The 12,185-nt window shown below is 36.8% G+C and overlaps 1 protein-coding gene across 2 annotated transcripts in view; it reads left to right on the top strand.

Annotated features, from left to right (window-relative positions):
- Positions 1 to 12,185, top strand: part of STXBP4 (syntaxin binding protein 4) — a 135,824-nt gene that overhangs the window by 43,997 nt on the left and 79,642 nt on the right. For both annotated transcript variants that reach the window (XM_065415521.1, XM_065415520.1), the window contains 3 exons: positions 2,487 to 2,583; positions 4,793 to 4,905; positions 5,734 to 5,823. In XM_065415521.1, the coding sequence (XP_065271593.1) occupies positions 2,487 to 2,583; positions 4,793 to 4,905; positions 5,734 to 5,823 (300 nt within the window). The remainder of the gene's footprint in view (positions 1 to 2,486; positions 2,584 to 4,792; positions 4,906 to 5,733; positions 5,824 to 12,185) is intronic.

The following is a 12,185-nucleotide window of genomic DNA, read 5'->3' on the forward strand; positions in this document are numbered from 1 at the left end:
AGTGTTCAAAGTAACAAAAAGATCTAATTATGGTTTGGAGTTCATTTGAGAATGCTAGACTGCATTATAAGTTCAGTTGATCTCTTTCAACATTCCATGAGCGACTGCAGTAGAGGAGTCTGCTGTTAGCATTACTTTACCTTAAATAATACTCAGGTCATTGGAGCAAGAGGATCTAATTGTGAGTTGGAGGAAATGTAGCTATACAGTGAAAACTGTCTTCAGGTGATCAGCCAGGAGACCATTAAAATCATCTAGCTAATAATACATGGTAAAGATGAGGGGGGGAAATCTCTTGGGTCCTCATGTCCATGTCTCTACCACTGCAGAATTGAAGTTGATAGGTCAATATTAAGCGCATAAGTAGGTCCTATTGATATGCTTAAAGTTAAGCACCTGCCTAGACATCTGGTACCTTGGCCTTTGAAGTGGAGAGCCATCTTGCATGTTGCCCATATAAATTGATGGCCAGTTGACAGCTTGTAATGTTGAGAGATAACAGATTATAAGGATGAAGTGCATGAGGCTTCCTCATTCCAACCAACCTCTCTCCCTGTTTTAGTCTCTCTCCCATTTAAAGATGCCTAATCCATCTTCTACCTTATCCCTCCATATCTGAAAATATTCTGGAGAAATGAACATGTGATGAATCTGGAGGTGCTCAGTAGTAATTATTGGCCTGTAACCCAAAATCTGATTATATGCCCCAAATTAGATGGCATGCTAAAATGGTGTGATAGACTTCCACTACTAGAAGAGTTTCAGATGGTTTCAACACTCTCACCTATAGGGGGAGACAGTCATCAGACAAGGGATTACAAGCCATTGAGTCAGAATGGGTCTACCTACCAAACAAGGAAGCAGCTGTCAAACAGTCTGAGGCAAAAAGACGACTTCATACATGGGTTCTGAAACAAAGAAATTATCAAGCAATATAGAAATTGAACCCATGCACACACAGAGTAGGTGGGGGCATTTAAAAACGGAGCTGCCCTGAGAGAGGAAAATCTGAGACAGTCCCAAGGCAGGTGGTCTGAGAAAAACAGCGGGCATGCTGTCATTTGAAAGTTCCACTTTGGTCCTCCTCAGTCCAGCCAGAGCACTTATGTGCGTATTTGACTTTAAGCACACGAAGTCCCTTTATATGCAGTAGGATTGCTCACATGTTTAAAGTACGCATGTTCTTGTGTGCTTTGTTGGGCCAGGCTTTAACCAGCAGGTTTTTTTCTTGAGCATTTTGCCTTTGTCATAAATTATTGTCTTGTGCTACTATCCAGAAACTATTTCCATGGTAGTTACTTTATCTCAGCCATTTTAATAACAATTAAAGGAAAACAGGTATGAGAAATGGGCTGTCCATTTAATGATGATTTATGACAATAAACATCTTTGTGTGCAATATTCAAAAATTTTGAAGAAATGTCTTTAGAATATGAGATTTTTTTTTTATCATTCATTAATTTAGAAGTCCAAGCTTCAGTACAATCTAAAGGATTTAACTTTGATTATATTTCTATCTTGAAAAAATAGTCACTCATTTTCATGTTTTGAAACCAGTATGTCTTTTTGGTTCAGTTAACTACTTCTGCATATAACTTAATTTACATTAATATTTGGCTCTTTATTGTATAATTTGTCTTTGATACAGCATTTGTAGATTGTTTACATGCCATTGAATGGCTTGTTTTGCAAATTATTATATTTGTATGCAATTTTCAGGTGTACTCTACCACTCCATTATGTTTAGTCCTCCCTACTTCCATTAGCACTATAAAGAAACCATTACCAGTTATATATATCAGCATTATCTTGTATGCTGTGTAATGTGTGCTGGGTTATTTACTTCTTTTTTTAAACTCAGTCTTATAAAACCTATTTGAGGTACACAAACTAATAATTCCCCGTGACTCAAAAATACTAGCACCAAATTTAATTTACCTTGACAAAAAATTAAATAAATACAAAATCTGTGAGTGAAAGCAAATGCTGAAACTTGATATGAAATAATTCTTTGTGCTGAAGGTCCGAGTGAGTCAAACTAGGGATATTGTGTGGAACCATGGGCATAAGTGTGGCAACTGATGCCCGTTTTCCTTCACTGGCCTAGTATAGTCAAAGTTTCTTCAGCCTCAGGTAGCTTCTGATAGTTTTGTAAATCGACACCCATATAATATGGTGATGACAATAATATAAACGTGGTGATAGTCCTAACCTTAATGTTTTCAGAGCAAAATACGATGATCATGGAAAAATTGTACTGAGCCACAAGTAGTACATATTAATAAAGACAGCTACCCCGGTGAGTCACCAGAGCCCATTCTGTCATCTTTCTTATTTATCTGTCTTTGAGGAGGTTTAAGAAATAGTGACCACACAAGACACAACTTGTTAGTGAAGGAGAGCTATAATGAAAAGGCTTTTTTCCCCATTTGAGGCAGAGATCTCTAATCCCCATTTTTTTTAAAAAATAACTCTTTGTCTTCTAGGCACTAAATTATCTTGGGATTCAGCCCACAGACGAACAGCAGCGAGTCCTAAGGCACCAACTACAGAAAGATTCTAAAGGAACAGTGTCTTTTGGAGGTAACCATTTGTAGAGTGCCCTGGAAAATAATGTAACATAGAAGCAGAGAGCTTATAATATCAGTTTATATATTTTCAGTTATAATAACCTTCCCATCAATGTGAGTTATTACTATCATAAAAACAATTCTCCGTGGTGAGGCAAGATTGTGATTTTACTATTTAACAATGAACTTGCAATTCTGGAACTAGCCATCTGTAATGGAAGTCAGATTTCTCCTTTATGAAGATCAGTTTTAGCTCACTAGCCCTTAAGTGCACTGTGCTCTCACTTATACTAATGAATTTTCAACTTTGCCTTGAAAATAGGGTATTATTATTAAGTCTGAGGGTTTTTTTTAAATGAAAATGTTTTTCGTATTTAAGAAATCACTGCTTTCTTTCAAAAATAAAAGCACAAAGTATCTATTTTATAGCAAATTCATTTTCGCAAACTACTTAATTCTAAACAATATTTCTTGTATAATAGTTTCCTAAGAAATAGTCATGAGATTGAAGCATGCAGTGTCATTTTAGCTGCTACTAATTTAGGCATCACAAACCTTAGAAGTTAACCATTTTTCTTCTCTAAATTTCTTAAAAATTAAAGTTCTTAAATTCAAATCAATAAATAAAAATATAGGTATACATTTCTTTATTTTTAAATTGCATAATAAATCAAAGGAATTGTGTGTCAGGTCTCCATTCTATGTCATCCAGCTGTTCTATAAAATGATCTCTTGAATAACCTAAAACAAAATTAGTTTCTTTCTAATTCTTGATCTCATCAACTGAATTGTAGAATTTCTAGTATCTTATTTATTTAATATTTGTCCAATCCATGGGACTGAAACTAAAACACAAGTCGAGAAAATAGTAGCAAGTTCCTGGCTTCCTCATCCTGGTTAAGATTTTCCAGTTAAGATTTGGAGAGAGTGGTGTCACTTATAATTAATCTCACTTGCTACCAGCAACTAGATAGCTCAGAAGTTGTCCATGCATTTACCCTACCTATTTTGTTTAGCTCATGAGAAGTGAGAGCAGTAGGGCTGAAGGCTACAATGAGAGACTCCACATGGAGACCTTCCCCTGCCCCATTCAACATGATGTAGCTTCTGACCAAAGCTAATTCTAGCAGAGGCGGGTGAGCTCATCAAATTGATAGTATCAGTCACTCACTGTGAGAGGCTTGATATTTGTGATGGTGAAAATTCATGTTTTTTACTATATTGGTGAAAACAACAAAAAAGATGTTTTTGTGCTGAATTTTTCTCTATTGTGAAAATCCCCCCCCCCCCCCCCCCAGCCATCCAAAAACCGTACAAGTTCTGAGTTTGACAGACCAACTTTTCTTTGACTTCCTGTATGTTCCCAAATCTCTGGAAGTTTTATATGGTGTCATCTCAGTTGTTGGTATGGTTTGGACAGAGCTGAGCTACATCCCTCTAGCCTCCAGTAGCCATTGCAGCAGTGAACTCTGTTTTTCATTCTGGCTAAACAGGTAGCTCAGACAAAGGTCATTGATACTGCAGTGACTTTTGTGTTTCAGCTCCATCCTAGGTAGGCAGCTGGCCAAAAAACATGCAACACAATATGTGCAGTACCCCATCAGGGGTTTGGGAGCTTACATAGAAAAAGGTAAAACTCAGAGTGGTACAAAGATTTCCTCTTTTCCTGTAGAGTCAGTATATCTGGCCCCTAAAGGATCAGACTACTCCAGAGGCGATCCTTTGCTGGTATAGTATGAGTATAGGCTGCTCTAATTTACGCCAGGGACCTTCCAAGCATAAACCATCTCTAGAATTGGGAACAGCAGAGGTGTGGTTTACATCACCTTTTTCTCCCTCCCCAACAAAACTTTCCCAATTGCAGTTCAGTCACATACCAAGACCTCAGCATATGTTTTTAAAACTCCATTTTCTGATTTTTTTTACAAACTTCCTCAAAAGAACTCTGTGCTGAGATAAGAAGCTGCAGTCAAAATTGCAGGTAGATTGTTTCATCTTTCAGGAAATTAATGGAGGAGTTGAAAATTCATACTTAAATGGGAGCTCAACAGTGAATATGGAGAGGCTACTGCTACTCCATAATTTAGGCTGTCATACCAGCACCTTACACAAGCACTGCATTCATTTTTAATAGTAGTTGCAAACAGTTTTAAACTAGGGAAAAACAAACTGACTCCTATAAAATTGGTGCCACAGACTACAGTAACTAAACTCTGTTTTAGATTTTGTTCAGGTTGCAAGAAATCTGTTCTGTTTGCAGTTGGACGAAGCAGGTGGTGGCAAAAGACCTATAACATTTGGTGCCAGTGAAATTGCCAATTTATTAGATTCACAGGTAAAGTATCTGCTGGAGCTCAGTAGTATTTATCTATTGTGAAGAATAAGTTAACAAAGGTTAATTTACTTAAAACTATTCCAATTCTTGGACAAATTTTTGAAAGAGTTTCATATCATGGTTTTCTTTAAAGTAACCTAGTTCCTAAGAAGCCTTGTTAAAGCAACCTAGTTTGCAGGAAGCAATTCACATAAATATGTTGTGAATTGGGATGAGTGGATAACAGTATTTTATTGACAGGACTGCTGATTGCTTCCAGCAGTGTGAGTAATAAACAATTATGTGGCACAGTGATTTGGACCTCTATTGCACTCGGAAATCACTTTATTTTAAAGGTAATTTTTAACAATGAAGACCTACATAGAACCCCGATGGGCTTGAAATACTGAATGTAATTTATTCCTTATCTGAGATAAAATAGAAGGGGGAAGGTAGTCAGATTTATTGGCACTGTTTTCTCAGAAATTTTTGTGGATAATTTTTGTTAATCCATTTTAGCAAAGCATGTTCTTTTTTCATTGCTGGAAAACCTGTGACTAGAACTGGTCAGAAAATGTCAGTTAAAAATTAGTTTAAACCAACATTTTGTTGTTGTTGTTGCAAACTCAAAGTTTTCATATTTGGTTGCTGAAAACCTACAATATTTTGGAGAAACAAATTGCATTTTCATTAATTTTTAATAGCTAAAAAAAGTTCTTTATCAATTCTACCTGTGATTTTCTTTTAACAAGACTCTGTTGTTAAAGAGATCAAGCATTGTGATAGATGCATTTAACCAAATATTAGTTTCTATTAATTTCCCCCTTTTTCATATTTTAATACATACAGCTTGTATCCTGTGATTCTTTGGAAATGGATGATGTGGAAAGACTTAAAAGAGAAAGAAATGAAGCTTTAAAAGAAATAAGTAAATTGAAGGTAATATTTAATTCTGATCACTTTAAAAAAATGAAATAATCCATTTAAGGAAAGATAGCATTTAACCTGAATTTGAATTGTATGTGTATAGCATAAAAAGTATTAGTACAAGAGAGAATAGTATTCACTGGTATCCAAAGAGCATATGCATATAATGTGTTTATACAGAAATTGACCTTTACTCCCTATACTGAATGCCTGTGCTTTTTTTCTAGCCTGAGTGTCAGGGGGAATTAGACTAGAGACATTTCACAGAGGTACATTGTGTGTATGTGATTTATCTGATCTATTTAGAAATTTATGACAGGTTTTTTAGACATTTATGTGGCCCCAATCATCATAATATCTGATCACCATTTAGTATTTATGAAATATGCCAGATTGGCAGAATCGGAGACTTAAAGTCATCTATCCTCAAAACAAGTACAGCAAAGAGGCAGTAGCAGTGCAAACTTCCCCCAATCATGACCTGCCAGTATACCTTAACCTAGCCTGGAAATCCCATCTGTTGGGGTAAAAGACAAGCTCAATCTCCATACTCATTCTCAGTTATGACTACTATCTAGTGTGACAACTAGTGCGAGTTGTGGTGGTTTTTGTGATGTAGACAGCTGTCCATTGGTAAGTGAACCAGACTCATTCCACATAGGACAATGAGCATTTCTCAACTTGTAGCCACTAGTTACTTGAGCTGGATTGGAACTAGCAATCTAAGAATATAGAGAGAGCACTGTATAGCCTACTATGAATCTTTTGAGCTATCCAAATGTCATAACACCATATTTCTTAAATATGTGAACACAAAATTCTGTGTCAACAACTAAAAAGCCCTCACTTATCAGATGAACAAGTAATTTATGTTTATTTTTATTTTAATTCTTAGATTGAATCAGTACAAAGTAAATAATGTTTTGGAGATTTATCTTTCAGGCTTCAGTTCAAGAAAGCATTCCTATTCATGCCAGCATATAAGCAGGTGCTTAACTTCCATTGAAGTCAATGGGATTTAAGCACATACTTCAAGAAAAATATGTGCTTAAGAGTTTTCCTGAATCAGGGCACATGCTAGCATTACCAGCTTTCCTTCTAAAACCAGCAGGTATTGAGTGCTACCCTTAATCAGTCATCCAAAACTCACCTAGCATTTGATCCTGAATGATACCAAGGACTTCTTGGGATGGGAGCTGAGGATTCTCAGTGCCTTGCAGGAATCTCTCAGCACCTTACCCTTTTAGTGCGAAGATCTTCAGATTTGTTTGACTGTCATGTCACCCTCACTTGCCTCCCACACATACACACCATAGAATAATTCATCACATTAATAAATTCATCTTAAAACCGTTTGTTTGTTCCGTTCTCTCCTATTTGTTATGTTTAACCTCAGCCGTGTTATTCTCTTAAAAGGCTTTTTGTGGTAGCAAGATGGCACCTTAAGTCAAAATTTATCTTATTTGATCACCTCTGGAAGCGCTTTGCTCTTCTTCCCATTTAACTAGTCTAAAAAAGAAATACCTGTCCAGGATGTCATCATCTCTATTTTTAAAAAAATAGGTGGTGCTCATTATAGCATATGGATTAGCTGGAAATAATTTTTGTTTTGCTATTTCTATAATATTCTGTTTTTAAATGTATGCCAAGGGCACCCAGAGCTTTGGATTCTTGTCCCTTTGTGTGGAGTTTATTTTAGACCAAAATAAAAATAAATAAATAAATAAATTTGAATTAGCCAGTCTGTTGGGGAAACACATTCCTCTTTTAATCCAGTTTAATCAACAGATATTCTTATTTCCTAGATACTAAGGATATGAGCAACTGAGCAATACTTCAGATATTTTAATTTCTAATCTTAAATCAGCATTAAAAAAAAAACCCTACCATAAATTATGTTTCTTATTATAGGCATACTGTGAGCTTTTATTGGCATACTGTTTCCCACTCAGTAATTTAAATTTCAGTATTTCCCAGCCAACCTAGTAGTGTAATTGATGTTCCTGAATGACTGACAGTAAGTAGTCTTAATTTGCTCAATAATAGGGCAACATACTGCTGATGTCCCTTTTAGAGCATTAGACATAAAGTGTCCCCTGGACTTCTACAATCAATTCCTGAGATCAAAGGAGTTATTGTCTTTACTGTATACTAATACTCTGGTATTTTAATTTGTGTCTCTAACTTGTTTCAACCTTTGTAATTTTTTCAATTTAGTTACACTCATGTTGGATACTGCAGAAAAGTTCTGATTGGGTATACTTAAGGGAAAATACTCAGATGGTTACAGATTCTTAGAAATCAGAGAAAGAAATGAATTCTAATATTGGGTCATTTAAGATACCATCCTACAAAGTGCTGAGTGCTAGCACTTAACTGCCCATTAACTTCTGTGTTGAAGGCACTCAGCAAGTTGTAGTATCCCAGATATTCAGGATACATTCTCCTTTTCTTTAAAAAAAAAATCTTGGTTATTCTTAGTAATACCACTTTTTTCACTAATAATCCCTCTCCCTTCAAGTATTTGTAGATTGTTATGATATCCCCACCCCCACTAAATTGTTAGTTCTTTTAATCTTTACTCAATGCCAGTCTCCCCAGGTTTTTGATAATTTTTGCTTCTTTTCTCAGGTTCGTTTAGTGGTCTGATTTTTCATATATGCTGAGTCACAGTACTGTGGAATTCAGTGGGATGGGAAGGGTGTTCTAATGGGTGGGACTCTGAACTGGAACTCATGAAACCAGAGTTCAGTTCCCAGCTTGGCTACAGAGTTCCTGTGTGACTTTGGACAAACACTTAGTCTGCCCTGTGACTCAGGAAAATGGAGATTATACCTTCCCACTTCAGAGTGGTGTTGTGAGGATAAAATCCATTAATGATTGCGAGGCATTTTGATATGGTGATGATGATGATGGCCATACAAATAGATAGATTTTGAAGATCCTCATCTCTGAAAATCAGTCCATTTACCTTGCTTGTAATGAGGTGCCCAGAATTACAGGTGTGGCTTCAATGGGAGTTCTGTGCACAAAGGGTTTGCTGGACCAGGCTCCATGTTTACTACTTTTAATAACTTCTGCCATGATTTCCATATTGTTGCCATTACTCTTCCACAACTTTCCATGACAAAACTACTGTCCTTGTTATTCCACTAGGGTCCTGATCCTGAGAGGTGCTAAGTACTTGAAATTCATTTAGCAAGTCTCACATTGGGAGTTGCCAATGCTCAATATCTCTGAGGGTCATTTCCCATCTGTAAAATGGGGATAATACTTCCATCCTCCCATTTTGTGTGTATGTTGCCTCATTAGACTGTAAGTTCTACAGTCCTTAGTACATTGGACCCCAGTCTCATTTGATGCTTATTGGTGCTACCAGCTACCACAATACAGAAAATATTATAATAGAACACACATTTTTTTTAAACAGATTTGAATGAAGTTTTTGAAAGCTTTCCATCAGAATGATGTCAGGCTATTAGCATATAATTTTTAGATGTCAGTGGACAGGAACGACAACCAAAGAAACCATTGTCTTTGAAGTGTTGGCCTCATTTGTAAGATTGTGCAGTAAACTAGGTCTGTTTAATATTTATTCATTTGACCGCCACATAAATGAAATGCAAAGAAGGTACTAATAGCTAAAGTGTTTCCTGAAGGGGGAAAGAGAGGCATTTCAGTGTATGTTCATCATAGACGTTACAGGATATACAGTATGTGACCACTACTACTAAAAATACGTAATGTTCTTCTAACCACTTCATTTTATCTCTTCTTTTTAATTATTTTAAGTGAACCACTGCATGTGGAAGGTGCTCTATTGGCAGCCCAAGAGATTGAAGTTCTGGCACTGTATAGGAAGCGACCTCATCCTTGTTTGTGGGGACCACTGGTGGGCTAGAAAAAGTGGATCATTCTCTTTGCTTAACCTACCAATGCGTGCTAATTTGAAGACAGATTTTTTATGACAGGCACTGTGCAATAGGAACTGAGTGGAACTACCAGTTCATTTCACACGAGCCACATAAAAACTGTCAGATAGGACCAAATCGCATTACTTACTTATCTGATCTGAATTTCAACCAGTTAGCTATAGCCCAATCAATTAGGATCCTGATAGCAGTCTCCTGAATCATCTGTTCTTGCTCACCTTACCTTTTTAAGTGTTTCTGTGCTATCCCAGATAAGACTTTGTGTGTATAGGCCAGTTCCTCACTGATGTAAATCATCATAGTTCTATTAACTTTAGCGGAGCAAAACTGATCTACACTAACCCAGGATCTTATAGCCATCATAGCTCAACACAGAAAATTATTAAGAGTCTGAATAATAGTCCATTTGGTCAGTAAATGAATGGAAGACTTTCGTGAGCTTTGGATCATGCCCTTAGCTACTACCTTTGGTGCATTGCAGACATTACTAGATCTCGGTACACTTACCAGTATCCTTTTATTAAGTACAAGTTGAGGCGAATTTCTACTGACACGTTTCAAATTCAATATTCAGTCCCACATGGGAAAACTCAAGTGTTTAATTCACAGTACAGACAAATATTAAAAACATTTGGATACAAAAACAAATCTATATGGGAAAAGATTTAATTTCTACTGATGCATTAGGTTCCTTCCATTTCTTACCAAAAGAAAAAGAAAGAAATGGCATTTTTTATAGATTACCACAAGTAGTTATATAACAGCTGCTATTATTAGATAATGGAAAAATGCCTCCATTAGAGGATTTTTTGAGATGTTTGCTGATGATAATAAGGGCATCTTTCAGGTTACATATACCTATGGCTTAATATTTATGATAAAGAATGTTGATTTATATATATATTATTTGCAAAAGAATATTGGGAAAAGATATGGCAGAATATCAGAAATATGTCCAGCTCATCATCTTTATGATTTCTATACAACATAGTCTTTAAAAGATTTTACCTGATACCAGAGTGCCTACAGAAAAGCTGTTTTTTCTAACCATAGCAAATGCTGGAGATACCACAAATTACAGGAAATATTGGTGCAATATATCCAAAGGTCTCTTCACAGTTCTGAACACAAAGATCTGTTCCTCTGCAAAAATCTCTCTACTAGAATTGGTAGAAGAACAGTTTCCCTGTGAAAAGCAAGAAAATGGAGACTGACATCTCTGTTAGTGGCAAAACATCTAATTCTCTGAAAATGGAAATCTAGCATACCTCCAGTGTTTTCAGAATGGTTGAAAAAATGGTCAAAGATTTAATGCAAAAATAACTTTACATATATTACACAATAGTGGTAAATGAAGTAAAATTTGAAGGATATTTGTATTGTTTTCTTGAAAAATTAAATAGAATTTTAAAGAAATGTCTACACATCAATACAATAAATTACATTGTGTTTTCTAAATATAGTCTTATGCCTCACAGAGGTTTGCCAAAGCTATAAAAAAAATCTTATATATATATATAGAGAGAGAGAGAGAGAGAGAGAAAAATAATACAACAAAATTGTATTATATTTTAAATGTATAGATATTACATTAAATAACTATATGTATAGATATTACAATAAATGTATGTGTGCATAATTCTCAACAACTGTTCAAGAAAGATAAAGGAATAAATGAACGACAAAATCACTAGACTATCTAAAAAATTAACCTCTAGAGCAGTGATACTCAATTAGATCTACCCGTAGGCCAATTTTAGAAATTTACGACAAGAGGTGGGCCATTGGCATAGAAGGCTGACAAAATAAAAAATTCAGCTGCCACTAAATAAAGGCCTTGATTGCAACATAAGTATTAGTGTTTCTATCTTTTAACAAAGCTTATAAATCAACATTATTACCTGTCCTTTGGTTTCCAAATGGGCAGGGGACATGGGAGAGCAGCGCTGCCCCCCAACCACCTCCATTGTTCTCTCAGTGGAGGGGGTGGGAGGGGTGAGAGTATTAATTTTCTCCCCTGCCTGATGTATCATTGCTCCCATACCAAGAGGAGGCGATCCCCACCACCTGAACCTGGATCGCTCTGCTCTATGCCTGGGTTGGGGTATCTGCCCGACTGGAATCCCGGGGGGGTGGGGGAGGCAGAGAGCACCCCACCCTTCACAGAAGGGGGTCCAGGATCAGGCCCAGTTCTCACCTCCTCCTGGGACAGGTCCACTGCATGGGACAGAATAAGCAGGGGGCTGCAGTAGCTGGGATCGCGGGCATCATGGCGGGGTCAGCGCCCTCTAGCCGGAGCGCAGAGCTAATGCATCTTGAGCACCCCGCTCAGACTGCTCTGTGCACCTGATCTGCCTCCCATGGTGGAGCCCTGCCAGAGGGCCTCCCTTCTGCCCCGGTGCCCAGCTCCCCCTGCTGTGCCCTGGCTGCACAGTCACTTCC

The sequence above is a fragment of the Emys orbicularis genome, chromosome 13 (genome assembly GCF_028017835.1).
Source record: "Emys orbicularis isolate rEmyOrb1 chromosome 13, rEmyOrb1.hap1, whole genome shotgun sequence".
Classification (NCBI taxonomy): Eukaryota; Metazoa; Chordata; order Testudines; family Emydidae; genus Emys; species Emys orbicularis.